The sequence below is a fragment of the Mobula hypostoma genome, chromosome 3, assembly GCF_963921235.1.
Source record: "Mobula hypostoma chromosome 3, sMobHyp1.1, whole genome shotgun sequence".
Taxonomy (NCBI): Eukaryota; Metazoa; Chordata; class Chondrichthyes; order Myliobatiformes; family Myliobatidae; genus Mobula; species Mobula hypostoma.
Genome location: NC_086099.1, coordinates 150,568,289 through 150,583,239, shown reverse-complemented (window position 1 = coordinate 150,583,239; position 14,951 = coordinate 150,568,289). Strand labels below are relative to the sequence as shown.

Genomic DNA, 14,951 nt, shown 5'->3' with positions numbered 1-14,951 from the left:
AGATAGATCCTTCTATGTTAAAAATGGAAATGATTAATTACCATCGTATAAGGTTTAAAACCAGTAAATAAATCTTGAGAAGTGGAAAAAAAATGGCAATAGAAGTGTAAAAGTGTAAAAATCAGAAATTCCACCAGGTGAAATTTTACTCATCTGTCTGGGACAGATAGACGAAGATGCATAGATGCTCAGTGTCTATGCTGTCAACTGCACAGAGATATAGAACAGTGCTCCTGTGCCAAGAGAGCAAATTGGCCATGTTCATCATAGGGCATCAATAGGCCAGTCTTGTCAGCTGAGGGATTTCAAATCAGTCAGTATTTCCCATGGATAGATTACTCAAGAAAGACTGTGATGCCCAGTCATGCTGGAATTCTCTTGTAATGAGTGGAAGGCAAGTAAACTCCAATTTTAAATGTCTCTAAATGTCACTTAAGGGATACCTAAATCCATGAAGCGGGAGTTCTGGTCCCCAGGGGTGTTCCAGTACTTCTGCACTACATATCCACAACCCAGACTTCTCCACTGGACTCCAGTGTGCAGAGGGCCAGCAAAACCTCTGAATCTACCCCAAGGGAACAGGAGCTTGCAGAAATTATTCACAATTCTGGAAGGGCCCAATCCAATACAATATAAACATACCTTCAGAAAATCAAATCCCAAATCTGGTGTGAATCCATTACAGGATAAATATTAGGTTTGATTAAATTTAACTCCACAGTCAGGAATCTTAAAAAGTGCTTCCTTACTAAATTCTTGAATGTATTGTAAATTGAAATTCAGTCTAGCAGTTTAAAAAACTTCAATCAGAACTCTACAAGTTTTAAAAAGTTTGCACAGAACTTTAGTTCCAGTAACAGATGAGGGAATAATATTTTGAAAATATCAGGAGATAAAGGCAGCAGACTGAACAGTGCGTTATGTTTCTCTGTGAACGGATCCTCAACCATAGAGAGGATAAATGACACAAATAAAATTAGAACACTATGGTTACCGAAACAGATAGTCTCGATCACAATGCCGGCAGCCATAGAATAGCCAGGTTTCTCCAAAAGTACACTTAGGATTCTCTTCTCTTTGTTTTTGTCTGAAACAAAAAAAGACAATGAATCAAGATCTACATTCACAGTTGCCTGGCAATTCAACTGCAGTATCCTGGCTCCAGATTTCCCATTCTGCCTCTCGAACTTAAACTTACCAACATGCTAATGGCTCAATACAAAAACAAATATTTGTTGCAGATTCTTGAAAGCAATCAAAATCAATCTAATTTTCAGTGATATTTTCTTTCAGCCAGAGGAAAATGTTCTACAAGAATTGCATTGCCTCATTTGAACTACCATTTCACTCCCCGGTGCACGCAAGATCAGCTGGCTGCTTGCCTGTGGACAGACTTGCAGCTGAACCCAGAGCTCTCAGTTGTCAGCATTATGCTAGTGCATTGGAGGATCTATGCCTTTATCAGGAATGGGCAAACTCCTTAGCTACACACGCCAAGGCAAATAGAGAACTCCTCCTGCCTCCGGTAAGATAAACTAAGTCAATATAAAGAAGAAATCTGGCTCTGAAGTACTTTTAAAACATCCACCAAGCAGTGAAGAAACCTGTCGGATTTTTTTTTAAGAAATCATCATTCCATAATAAATAGCCAAACATATTGAAGTAATTAATTTCTACCTCAAAATTCTAAAAAAAATCTGATTTAAAGATTACTTTCATGTGCAACCTTCCATGTCTTTTGAATTATTCTAATTGTCACAGCCTGTGGTCTCAACCACACAAACTGCTGCAGTCCCGCCTACATCCTTTCGGTAGGCCCCGAGGTACTGTCACCAATGTTCTCTCAGTAACCCCACAGGCTCATCTCCAACAACCTTTCACTGGTCCCCAGAGTCCTATCAATGTCCTCTTGCCATCAGCAGCAGCCATATTGCCAACATCTATCACCAACTCCCACAATCCTTCCAGCTATATCCTCGCACAAATCCCACTTACATCCTTACTGAAGCCCCGCATTCCTCTCAAAGCTCCACTGGCGTAAACATGACAATAGGAATCAATGGGAGGGCGGTTTACCTGAAGCTGGAAAATTCAAATGGTCATTCCAGAGAGCAATTAACTGCCTAGAAAGAAGATAAAATGTTCTCCTAACTTACATTGGACCTACAATGGCAGTGGAGGAGGTCACACACAGACAGAAGGAGTGGTAGAGTGATTAGATTGTAAGAATTTAATTGATTTTTTTTAAGGTGACCAAGAGGATTGACAAGGGCATGGCATTAGATGTTATCAACATGGACTTTAGCAAGACCTTTGACAAGGGTGGATTGACCAGAAGATGAGATGACATGCAAGGAGACGAGGGTGGTAGTGGAATGACTGGAGGCCTGTGATCAGCAGAGTACTGCAGGGATCAGTAGACCCACAGTTCTTTGACATTAATATTAATGACCTGGATAAGAATGCTGCTAGTGTGGCTAGCAAGCTTGCTTATGGCACCAAAATTGGTGGTATAGTGGACAGTAAGGAAGGTGATATAAGATTACAATAGAGCTTAAATTAACTGGAGATGTGGGCCAAGGAATAGTAGATGGAATTTAACTGTCAAGTGTGAAGTGTTGTATTTTGGAAAATAAAACCAGGGTAGGACTTGCACAGTGAATGGCAAGGCCCTGTAGTGTTGTAGGACAGAGAGACCTAGAGGTACGAGTAGATATTTCCCTGAAAGTGGCAAAACAGGTTGACAGGATGGTGAAGAAGGCAGCTGGCATGTTCGTCTTTGTTTGCCAGTGCATTGAGTATGAGTTGGGATGCCATGTTACAGCTGTACAAAGTGTTGGTGAGACCAGACTTGGAGCATTGGCTATAGGATAGAAATTAGAAAGAGTGAAAAGATTTGCTGGAGGTTTCCAGGACTTAGAGGGCTTGAGTTATTGGGAGATATGGGACAGGCTGGGGCTTTCTTCCCTGAAGCATAGGAGGATGAGGAGTGACTTTACAGAGGCTGAGAAAATAATGTGAGGTCCAGAGAAAGTGGATGGCCACAGTCATTTTCCCCAAGGTACGGAAATCTAGAACTAGGGAGCATAGGTTTTAAGGTGGAGAGGGAGGATTTAAAGACTGATGGGATTTCCCCAGGTTATCAAGGGAGGCAAGAGTCAAAAATGCTAGAGTATTGCCCAGTATCTTTGTGTCCTCTCTAGATGTAGGCAAGGTCCGGAGGACTGGCCAGTGTTTAATGTTGTACCTCTATTTAAGAGGGGAACAAGGGAAAATCCTAGAACTATAGACCAGCAAGGCTCACATCAGTTGTAGGGAAATTGCTGGAGAAAATTCTTAGGGATAGGATATATGAGCATTTGGAAACCCGTGGGCTAATTAGGAAGAGCCAGCATGACTTTGTGTGGGGCAAGTCGTGTCTTATCAATTTGATTGAGTTTTTTTGACAAGGTGACAAGAGAGTTAGATGAGGGTAGGGCAGTGGATGTTGTCTACATGGATTTTAGTAAGGCGTTTGACAAAATCCCTCATGGGAGGCTGATCCAGAAGATTAGGATGCATGGGGTAACACCGCGAATTGGCTGTTTGGATTCAGAACTGGCATGCACATAGACGACAGAGGGTGGTGGTCAAAGGAATTTACTCTAGCTGGAGGCCTGTAATTAGTAGTGTTCCACACGGATCTGTGAAGGAACCTCGGCTGTTTGTGGTGTTTATAAATGACCTGGATGAAAATGTCAAAAGGTGGGTTAGTAAGCTTGTGGATGATACCATGATTGGTGGAGTTGTGGATAGTGTAGAAGACTGGTAAAGAATAAAGCACAATCCAGATCAGTTACAGATATGGGCAGAGAAATGGCAGATGGAGTTTAACCCAGATAAATGTGAGGTGTTGCACCTTGGTAGGGCAAATGTAAGGAGACAGTACAGTACACTGTTACGGACAAGACCCCTAACAGTGTTGCTGAGCAGAGAGATCTTGGCGTACAAGTTTATAGCTCCATGAAAGTTGGCTAGACAGGTTGACATATGGTTAAGGTGACTAATAGAATGCTTGCTTTTATTAGTTGAGGCTTTGAGTCAAAAATCAAGAGGTTATGTTGCAACTTTATAAAACTCTGCTGAGGCTACATCTGGAGTATTGCAGACAAGTTCTGGTTGTTGTGCTTTAGGAAGGATGCTGAGGCTTTGGAAGAGGATGCAGAAGAGGTTTATCAGGAGGTTGCCTGGTTTAGAGGCCATATGCTATTACGAGAGGCTGGACAAACGGGTTGTTTTCTTTGGAGCGGTGGAGGCTGAGAGGAGATCTGATAGAGGCTTATAAGATTATGAGAGACATAGACAGAGTAGACAGTGGGTGTCTGTTTCCCCATGGTAGATATGTCTAATACCAGAGGCCATGCATTGAAGGCAAGAGGGGGAAGGTTCAAAGGGGATGTGAGAGGCAAGTTATTTTACTCAGAGAGTGGTGGATGCCTGGAAAGCACTACCTGGTATGGTGGTAGAGGCAAATACATTAGAGGCTTCTAAGAGACGTTTAGATAGGCACATGTATATGAGGATGCAGGGATATCGACATTGTGTAGTTAGAAGGAATTAGATTTTGGGGGGGTTTTGGTTTTTTTTGCTGGTTCAGCACAACATTGTGGGCCGAAGGGCCTGTACTTGTCTGTACTGTTCTGTGCTGCAAGACCAGAAGGGCAAGATTTTCCACACAAGAAGGTGAGTATATCAAACAAGTGGGAGTGGTCGGCATGGGTCCAATTACAACAGTTAAAAAAAAGATTAGGACATGTACTCAGATAGGAAAGGTTGAGAGGGACATGGACCAAACAGGCAAAGGGGAATAGCTCAGGTGGGCAGCCTGCTCAGTGTGGTTGAAGTGGACTGAACGCCTTGCTTACATGGTGTACGAGTGTGGAAGCAAGTCACTGATTCACCTGGAATGACCATTTGGACAGTGCGAAGGGAAGAGGTGCTGTATGAACAGGGAATGGTGAGGGAGGAATGGACCAGGGAGTCAGGAATTGAGCAGTCCCTGCAAAACATGAAAAGTGAGGCAGTGAAAATATACTGCCACAACAATTATTGCTGTGAGAGCTCCCCAAAGTCTCCAGCCTGTTTAAAAAACTACCTTTTCTTTCCATTAGTGTCAATAGTGAGAATGCTCATCGATCATCACATCAGGTTTAAATGGTTTAAATCCATTGTCAACTCCTTGGATGAGCTCAAAACACAATGTTCAATTTTCGGCTAAAAACTGACAGGTTACATTTGTATTGGGAGATTCCCATCTCTAACAAGTGGTAATTCAAGTACTTCACTGTTTCAATCAAAGATTTCAGCAGACCCCTAATATCTTAAAGGATCATATTTACTGAACTCATAAATGAACCATGTCAGCACTCTGGCTGCAGCTATCCATCAGAAGCTGAATATCATCTGTAATGTTACCAGCCTCCCTTCTCAACGCAGTGCAACTAAAACCCACCAAAGACGTGCTAATTGTCAAGATGAATGGAGCATCGGCAACACAAAAACATGTCAGCATTCATACCAAAACAGCCCCCTATTTGTGACATTTACTGGGAACGAAGGACACGAAGCATTGTTAAGGATCCCTACCACCCATGCCACAATCTCTTTGACCCACTATCAGGAAGGAAGCACAGGAGCATTAGGACAAGGACAGCCAGGCTAAGGAATACCCTGCGACCACTGAAGTCTCGTCACTAGGGCTACTACTACATCGGCTCAGGACTAGGGGCACAATGACGGACTCTCCACTTCTCCCTCTCCCTCATCAGTGTGTTCAGTTCATCTACATTAGCCACGCTGCTGTCTTCTAGGAGCGTGTTGACCATAGTCTTGAGAGGGTGCCCAGGGTTCATCCTCCCATGCTTGGGCTTCCATATGATGACTAGGCTGGCATAGACAGTGCCCCGCTAGTTGCAGCCTTCTCGCCTTGATTTTAGTGGTGAGCATCGGTAGGTCGTCATAGAGCTCGACGTTCATCATGTGCTGTTGCCAACTCATGTCAAGAGCCATCCGGAGCATTCGTGTACAGGTGTGCCCCGCTTTTTAAACGTTCGCTTTATGAAACCTCACTGTTACGAAAGACCTACATAAGTTACCTGTTTCACTAACAGAAGGTGTTTTCACTGTTACGAAAAAAGGCAGCGTGCGATAAAAGGCAGCGCACGAGAAAAAGCAGCGCACGCCCCGAGCAGCAAAGCTCCTCCCCCGGATTCGGAACTGCATTCTAGCCGGCATTGCTTAAACATGTGCCTGTGAGCAGCCGTTAGCAAAATGAGGTATCGGAAAGCCTAAAAGAACTCGTAAGGGTGTTATACTTAGCGTAAAACTAGACATAATTAAGCGTTTCGATCGTGGTGAATAAAGTAAGGACAAAGTGAGTTTGGCTTGTGGAAGTTGACGAAGATGATGTTGAAGAGGTTTTGGCATCCCATGACCAAGAACTGATAGATGAAGAGCTGATGCAATTGGAAGAGGAAAGGATAACAATTGAAACCGTATGCAGTAGCGAACGGACCAAAAGTGAAGTCATCCAGGAACTGAACGTGAAGCAACTGCGTGAGATTTTCGCTGCAATGATAAAGTACGACTTCAATTTTGAAAGGGTACGTCGGTTTAGGGCATATTTGCAAGATGGTTTGAGTCCTTCCAAAGAACTGTATGATCTAAAAATGCGCGAGGCTAAGCAGTCAAGCAAGCCTTCCACATCAGCCACAGCAGACGATGAAACTCGACCTTCGACATCGAGGGCAGGCAGAGATAGAAAAAGATGACCTGTCTGCCCTGATCGACGATGAGATGACACCCCAGTGTCCCACCAACCCAACCCCCGGGCTGCGGAAAGATACTAATCCGCGAAGAATGCAGCTGTAGCCAGGACGCACCCAGCACATCTAAGATAAAAAGCCGAAATAAACAAGCTAATTAATTAGGTGCTGCCCAGCACGTAAATGTTGGCCCAGATCAGAGGCGATTACCAATTGCGTTGCCTCTGATCTGGGCTGACATTTATGTGCCAGGCAGCACCTAATTAATTAGCTTGTTTATTTCAGCTTTTTTCTTGAAGATGTGCTGGGTGCCTCTCGGCTACCACTGCACCACTGCATTCTTCACAGATTGCTATCGGTTCACTGCCTGGAGGGTGGGGGCCACTGCACCACCCCAGCCTCCGACGACTCAGCCTAACACACCATCATCAGTGTGCTCGGCACTGTCCCGATTCCGGTAAGTGATACTACACTGTACATACATTATTTCTATCAGCTGTGTATTTTTACATGTTATTTGGTATGATTTGGCAGCTTCATAGCTTAAAGGTTACTGGAGAGAGTGTTTCTGCCACGAGCGCTTGCACCGTGTTTCTGCTGAGAGCGTTTAATTGGAGTAAGGGGAATTATGAGGCTATCAGGCAGGAAATTGGAAGCTTAAGTTCAGAATAGATGTTCTCAGGGAAAAGTACGGAAGAAATGTGGCAAATGTTCAGGGGATATCTGTGTGGAGCTCTGCATAGGTACGTTTCAATGAGACAGGGAAGTTATGGTAGGAAATACAGGAACCGTGGGGTACAACGGCTGTAGTAAACCTAACCACAAAGAAAAGCTTACAAGAAGTTCAGAAAGTTAGGTAATGTTAGAGACCTAGAAGATTATAAGGCAAACAGGAAGGAGTTTAAGAATGAAATTAGGAGAGCCAGAAGGGGCCATGAGAAGGCCTTGGCGAGCAGGATTAAGGAAAACCCCCAAGGCATTCTACAAGTATGTGAAGAGCAAGAGGATAAGACATGAAAGAATAGGACCAATCAAGTGTGACATTGGTAAAGTGTGTATGGAACCGGAGGAAATACCAGGGGTACTTAATGAATACTTTACTTCAGTATTCACTACGGAAAAGGATCTTGGTGATTGTAGGGCTGACTTGCAGCAGACTGAAAAGCTTGAGCATGTAGATATTAAGAAAGAGGATGTGCTGGAGCTTTTGGAAAGCATCAAGTTGGATACGTCGCCGGGACCGGATGAGATGTACCCCAGGCTACTGTGGGAGGCAAGGGAGGAGATTGCTGAGCCTCTGGCGATGATCTTTGCATCATCAATGGGGATGGGAGAGGTTCCGGAGGATTGGAGGGTTGCAGATGTTGTTCCTTTATTCAAGAAAGGGAGTCGAGATAGCCCAGGAAATTATAGACTAGTGAGTCTTACCTCAGTGGTTGGTAAGTTGATGGAGAAGATCCGGAGAGGCAGGATTTATGAACATTTGGAGAGGTATAATATGATTAGGAATAGTCAGCAAGGCTTTGTCAAGGGCAGGTCGTGCCTTATGAGCCTGATTGAATATTTTGAGGACGTGACTAAACACATTGATGAAGGAAGAGCTGTAGCTGTAGTGTATATGGATTTCAGCAAGGCATTTGACAAGGCTTATCGAGAAAGTAAGGAGGCATGGGATCCAAGGGGACATTGCTTTGTGGATCCAGAACTGGCTTGCCCACAGAAGGCAAAGAGTGGTTGTAGATGGGTCATATTCTGCATGGAGGTCGGTGACCAGTGGTGTGCCTCGGGGATCTGTTCTGGGAACCTTACTCTTCGTGATTTTTATAAATGAACTGGATGAAGAAGGGGAGGGATGGGTTAGTAAATTTGCCGATGACACAAAGGTTGGAGGTGTTGTGGATAGTGTGGAGGGCTGTCAGAGATTACAGCAGGACATTGATAGGATGCACAGCTGGGCTGAGAAGTGGCAGATGGAGTTCAACCCAGATAACTGTGAGGTGGTTCATTTTGGTAGGTCAAATATGATGGCAGAATATAGTATTAATGGTAATACTCTTGGCAGTGTGGAGGATCAGAGAGATCTTGAGGTCCGAGTCCAAAGGACGCTCAAAGCAGCTGCGCAGGTTGACGCTGTGGTTAAGAAGGCATACGGTGCATTGGCCTTCATCAATTGTGGGATTGAGTTTAAGAGCTGAGAGGCAATGTTGCAGCTATATAGAACCCTGGTCAGACCCCACTTGGAGTATTGTGCTCAGTTCTGGTCACCTCACTACAGGAAGGGTGCAGAGATTTACAAGGATGTTGCCTGAATTGGGGAGCATGCTTTTTGAAAACAGGTTGAGTGAACTCAGCCTTTTCTCCTTGGAGCGACGGAGGATGAGAGGTGACCTCATACAGCTGTATAACATGATGAGAGGTACTGATCATGTGGATAGTCAGAGGCTTTTTCCCAGGGCTGAAATGGTTGCCACAAGAGGGCACAGGTTTAAGGTGCTGGGGAGTAGGTACAGAGGAGATGTCAGGGGCAGGTTTTGTTTTTTTTTAAAAACGCAGAGAGTGGTGAGTGTGTGGAATGGGCTGCCGGCAACGGTGGTGGAGGCAGATACAATAGGGTCTTTTAAGAAACTTTTGGATAAGTACATGGAGCTTAGAAAAATAGAGGGCTATGGGTTAGTCTAGTAACTTCTAAGGTAGGGACATGTTCGGCACAACTTTGTGGGCCAAAGGGCCTGTATTGTGCTGTAGGTTTTCTATGTTTCTATAATGCCTTGTCAGGCTAATGGAACCCATATCCGATACAAAAATGAAAACAACATATTCAATAAGTGCAAGGAACAAAACTGATAATTTTTAGATTGAACTTGTAATTTTTTCCCTCAGAAAGATTTAACTTGATTATTGCATTAAATCCAACATTGTACCAATTCATACTGGACATCCCTGGGCCCTTTCAAGTACCCATTATGTTTGCTATTAATTGTGGGCTGGAATTTTCTGCCACATTCTCATCGGTGCACGTATACGCAGAACAACGGAACAGAGGAGATGAAATGGCAGTCACAGCACTTCAAAAGTAGTGCTTTACTTTTAGTAGTAAATTAATCCAATTCCCCAGTAATTTTCCCATGGGTTTACAAATTCCCCCTTTGAATAATCAAGTAATCCGTCATATTCTCTGCTGACTAAAACTGTCAGTGGATGAGTCATCAAGACAAAAGTTTACTTCGAATTTTTAAACTTATCAAAGTACATACACGTCACCATATACAGTGGCATACAAAAGTTTGGGCACCCCGGTCAAAATTTCAGTTACTGTGAATATAGGCATCCGTTAGTTTTGTGAGACCATGGATTTGCGCCTTGGATGGTTTCCAGGGCGCAGGCCTGGGCAAGGTTGTATGGAAGATGGGCAGTTTCCCATGCTGCAAGTCTCCCCTCTCCACGCCACCGATGTTGTCCAAGGGAAGAGCACTAGGGCCGATACAGCTTGGCACCAACACCACTGTGAATAGCTAAGCAGGTAAAAGATGAACTGATTTCCAAAAGGTATGAAGTTAAAGATGACACATTTCTTTGACATTTTAAGGAAGAAAACTTTTTTATTTCCATCTTTTACAGTTTCAAAATAACAAAAAAGGAAAAGGGCCCAAAGCAAAAGTTTGGGCACCCTGCATGGCAGTACTTAGTAACACCCCCTTTGCAAGTATCACAACTTGAAAACGCTTTCTGTAGCCAGCTAAGAGTTTTGCAATTCTTGTTTGGAGGATTTTCACCCATTCTTCCTTGCAAAAGGCTTCTAGTTCTGTGAGATTCTTGGGTTGTCTTGCATGCACTGCTCTTTTGAGGTCTAGCCACAGATTCTTGATAATGTTTAGGTCAGGGGACTGTGAAGGCCATGGCAAAACCTGCAGCTTGTGCCTCTTGAGGTAGTCCATTATGGATTTTGAGGTGTGTTTAGGTTCATTATCCTGTTGTGGAAGCCATCCTCTTTTCATCTTCAGCCTTTTTTTTTTTAAACGGACAGTGTGATGTTTGCTTCCAGAATTTGCTGGTATTTAATTGAATTCATTCTTCCCCCTACCAGAAAATGTTCCCCATGCCACTGGCTGTAACACAAGCCCAAAGAATGATCGATCCACCCTCGTGCTTAATAGCTGGAGAGGTGTTCTTTTCATGAAATTCTGCACCCTTTTTTCTCCAAATATACCTTTGCTCATTGTGGCCAAAAAGTTCTATTTTAACTTCATCAGTCCACAGGACTGGTTTCCAAAATGCATCAGGCTTGTTTAGATGTTCCTTTGAACCTTTTGAATAGAACTTTTTGGCTGCAATGAGCAAAGGTATGTTTGGAGAAAAAAGGGTGCAGAATTTCAAGAAAAGAACACCTCTCCAACTGTTAAGCACGGGGGGTGGATCAATCATGTTTTGGGCTTGTGTTGCAGCCAGTGGCACGGGGTACATTTACTGGTAGAGGGAAGAATGAATTCAATCCAGCAAATTCTGGAGGCAAACATCACACAGTCTGTAAAAAAGCCAAAGATGAAAAGGGGATGGCTTTTACAACAGGATAATGAGCCTAAACACACCTCAAAATCCACAATGGACTACCTCAAGAGGCGCAAGCTGAAGGTTTTGCCATGGCCCTCACAGTCCCCTGACCTAAACATCATCAAGACTCTGTGGCTAGACCTCAAAAGAGCAGTGCATGCAAGACGATCCAAGAATCTCACAGAACTAGAAGCCCTTTGCAAGGAAGAATGGGTGAAAATCCCCCAAACAAGAATTGAAAGACTCTTAGCTAGCTACAAAAAGCATTTACAAGCTGTGATACTTGCCAAAGCGGGTGTTACTAAGTACTGACCATGCAGGGTGCCCAAACTTTTGCTTCGGGCCCTTTTCCCTTTTTGTTATTTTGAAACTGTAAAAGATGGAAATAAAAAAGTTTTCTTGCTTAAAATATTAAAGAAATGTGTCATCTTTAAATTTATGCCTTTTGGAAATCAGGTCATCTTTTACTGGCTTAGCTATTCACAGTAACAAATTTTGACCGGGGTGCCCAAACTTTTGCATGCCACTGTACTACCCTAAGATTAGTTTTTTTGCAGACGTTTACAGCAAATATAGATTCTTGATTGGTCAGAGCATGAAGGGATACGAGGAGAAGGCAGGAGATTGGGGCTGAGAGGAAAATGGATCAGCCATGATGAAATGGCAGAGCAGACTCAATGGGCCAAATGGCCTAATTCTGCTCCTTTATCTTGTAGACTAAATACAAATACAGTGGCGCTAGAATCAATGAAAAGCCACACACGACAAAGATGGATAAACAACCAGAGTGCAAAAGACAACAATGTATAACATACAAAATAATAATAATAAGTAATAAACAGAGAACGCAAATTGTAGAGTCCTTAAAAGTGAGTCCATAATTCATGGAATCAATTCGGTGTTGGGGTGAGTGAAGTCATTCATGCTGGTTCAAGAGCCTAATGGTTGAAAGGTAATAACTTCCTGAAACCTGGCAGTTTGAATCCTGATCTCCTGTACCTCCTTTCTGATGGCAACAGTGAGAACAGATCATGGCCTGGATGGTGGGGGTCCTTGATGATGGATGCTACTTTCCTGCAACAGTATTTACACAGATGTGCTCAATGGTGGGAGGACTTTTCATGCAGGTTGTAATACAACCAGTCAATATAGTCTCCACCATACATCTACACTGGTGCTAAAAGTTTGTGAACCCTGTAGAATTGTCTCTATTTCTGCATAAATATGACCCAAAATGTGATCAGGTCTTCACGCAGGCCCTAAAACTAGATAAAAAGAAACCAATTAATTAAATAACACAAAAACATTATACTTGTTCATTTACTTATTGAGAAAAATTATCAATATTGCATGTATTTGTTGAGGGAAAAAGTACTGTATATAAACCTCTGGGGTAATGCCTTCTACAAAAGCTATTTGGAGTCAGGTGTTCCAATCAATGAGGTGAGATTGGAGGTGTGGGTTGCAGAGATGCCCTGCCCCATAAAAGACACACAAAGTCACGTTACTGACAGAGCCTGTTCTTCTCTAGAAAGATCTGTTTATGTGCACCATGCCTCAGTCAAAACAACTTTCAGAGGACCTTAGAAGATTTGTAGAGCTACATGAAGCTGGAAAAGGCTACAAAAGCATTTAAACACCTGAGTGTTCATCCATTACACAGTAAGAGAAATTGTCTACAAATGGAGGAAACTCAGTACTGTTGCTACTCTCCCTAAGAGTGGGCATCCTGCAAAGATCACACCAAGAGCACAATGTGCAATGCTGAAGGAGGTGGAAAAGAACCCAAAGATAATAGTAAAAGACCTGCAGAAATCTCTGTTCATGATTCCACTATAAGATAAACACTGAACAAGAACGCTGTTCATGGAAGGACACAATGGAGGAAGCCACTGCTCTCCAAAAAAAATAGTGCTACACATCTCATGTTTGCAAAAGACCACCTGGATGTTCTACAACGTTCTGTGGACAGATGGGACAAAAGTTCAACTTTTTAGCAGAAATGCACACCGTTATGTTTGGAGGAAAATGGGCACTGCACCAAATCCTCATCCCAAATGTGAAGCAAGGTGGAAGGAGCATCATGGTTTGGGGCTGCTTTGCTGCCTCAGGGCCTGAACGGCTTGCAATCATTGAGGGAACAATGAATTCCCATATTGTATCAAGACATTTTACCGGAGAATGTCAGGGTAGCAGTCTGTCACGTGAAGCTTAATAGAAGTTGGATGATACAACGAGACAATGATCTGAAGGACAAGAGTAAATCAAAAACAGAATGGTTTAAAAAGAAGAAAATTCGTATTTTGGAATAGCCGAGTCAAAGTCCTGACCTTAATCCTATAGAAACATTGTGGAAGGACCTGAAGTAAGCAGTTCAGGTAAGAAAGCCTGCCAACATCCCAGGGTTGAAGCAGTTTTGTAAAGACTAATGGTCTAAAATTCCTCGAAACTCAAGTGCTGGAGTGATCAACAGTTACTAGAAATGTCTGGTTGAAGTTATTGCTGTACTGAAAGCAAGGGTTCACATACTTTTTCCAACAAATACATGTAATATTGGATCATTTTTCTCTATAAATAAATGAAGTAAAATGCTTTTTGTGTTATTTATTTAATTGGATTCTCTTATCTAGTTTTAGGACTTACGTGAAGTTCTGATCACATTTTATGTCATACTTATACAGAAATAGAAAAAAATTCTGTAGGGTTCACAGACTTTCTAGTACCACTGCATAGAAGTTTGTCAAAGTCTTAGATGCCATGCTGAATCTGTGCAAAGTTCTGGAAAGTAGAGGAGCTGGCATGCTTTCTTTGTAATGGTACTCACTGTACATGCTGGACCCAGGACAGATCCTCTGAAATTATAACACCAAGGAATTTAAAGTAGCTGACCCTTTCCGTTTCTGATCTCCTGATGAGGACTGCCTCACGGACATCTGGCTTCCTCCTCCTACCATCAATAGTCAGCTCCCTGGGTTTGCTGACATTGAGGGAGAAGTTGCTGCTGTGGCACCACTCAGCCAGATTTTCAATCTCTGTCCTCTTTGCTGATTCACCTTCACCTTTGATTCAGCCAACAACAGTGGTGTCATCAGCAAACTTAAATGCGGCATTGGAGCTAAACCTAGCCCCCCGTTCTACCTGCTTTATACTTATGACTAAGGCTAAGCACACAGCCTGGTGGTGAACTGATGAGAGCAAAGACAGCTGAACTTTTGCTGGATATCTATTGATACTGACAGTTCCAGTTACAGAGACAGTGGGCACGGGATGTTTAGGGCAAAGAATACAGGGAGGGTCAAAAATCTCATGGAATAAGCCATTGATAGAGATATTTAATTGATAAGATTAATAAGGCTCAGAGAGAGACCACAAGGAAAAAGCTGCATCAGGCTGTGCCTGTGGAGAGAGAAAAAGTCTGAGCCCATATTACACAGGGTTCACTGATTTGGAACAAATCATAACCATATGTAAAGGAGACCACTACACCTTCCACTCCTGATCATGAACTCAATCCAAAGACATATTCTCTTCCATGCAAATATTGGGACTGGGTTCCTAGGTCCCTGGAATTATCGTGGGGTCTCTCAGAACTAGGCCCCT

General features: G+C 43.1%; 1 protein-coding gene across 4 annotated transcripts in view; it reads right to left on the bottom strand.

Moving 5' to 3' along the window:
* Positions 1-14,951, bottom strand: part of mtrr (5-methyltetrahydrofolate-homocysteine methyltransferase reductase) — a 106,147-nt gene that overhangs the window by 21,327 nt on the left and 69,869 nt on the right. For all 4 annotated transcript variants that reach the window (XR_010017413.1, XR_010017415.1, XR_010017414.1 and 1 more), the window contains exon 13: positions 995-1,087. Coding sequence is in view for 1 of the 4 variants with exons in the window: in XM_063043859.1 (XP_062899929.1) it covers positions 995-1,087 (93 nt within the window). In the remaining 3 variants the exon portion in view is untranslated. The remainder of the gene's footprint in view (positions 1-994; positions 1,088-14,951) is intronic.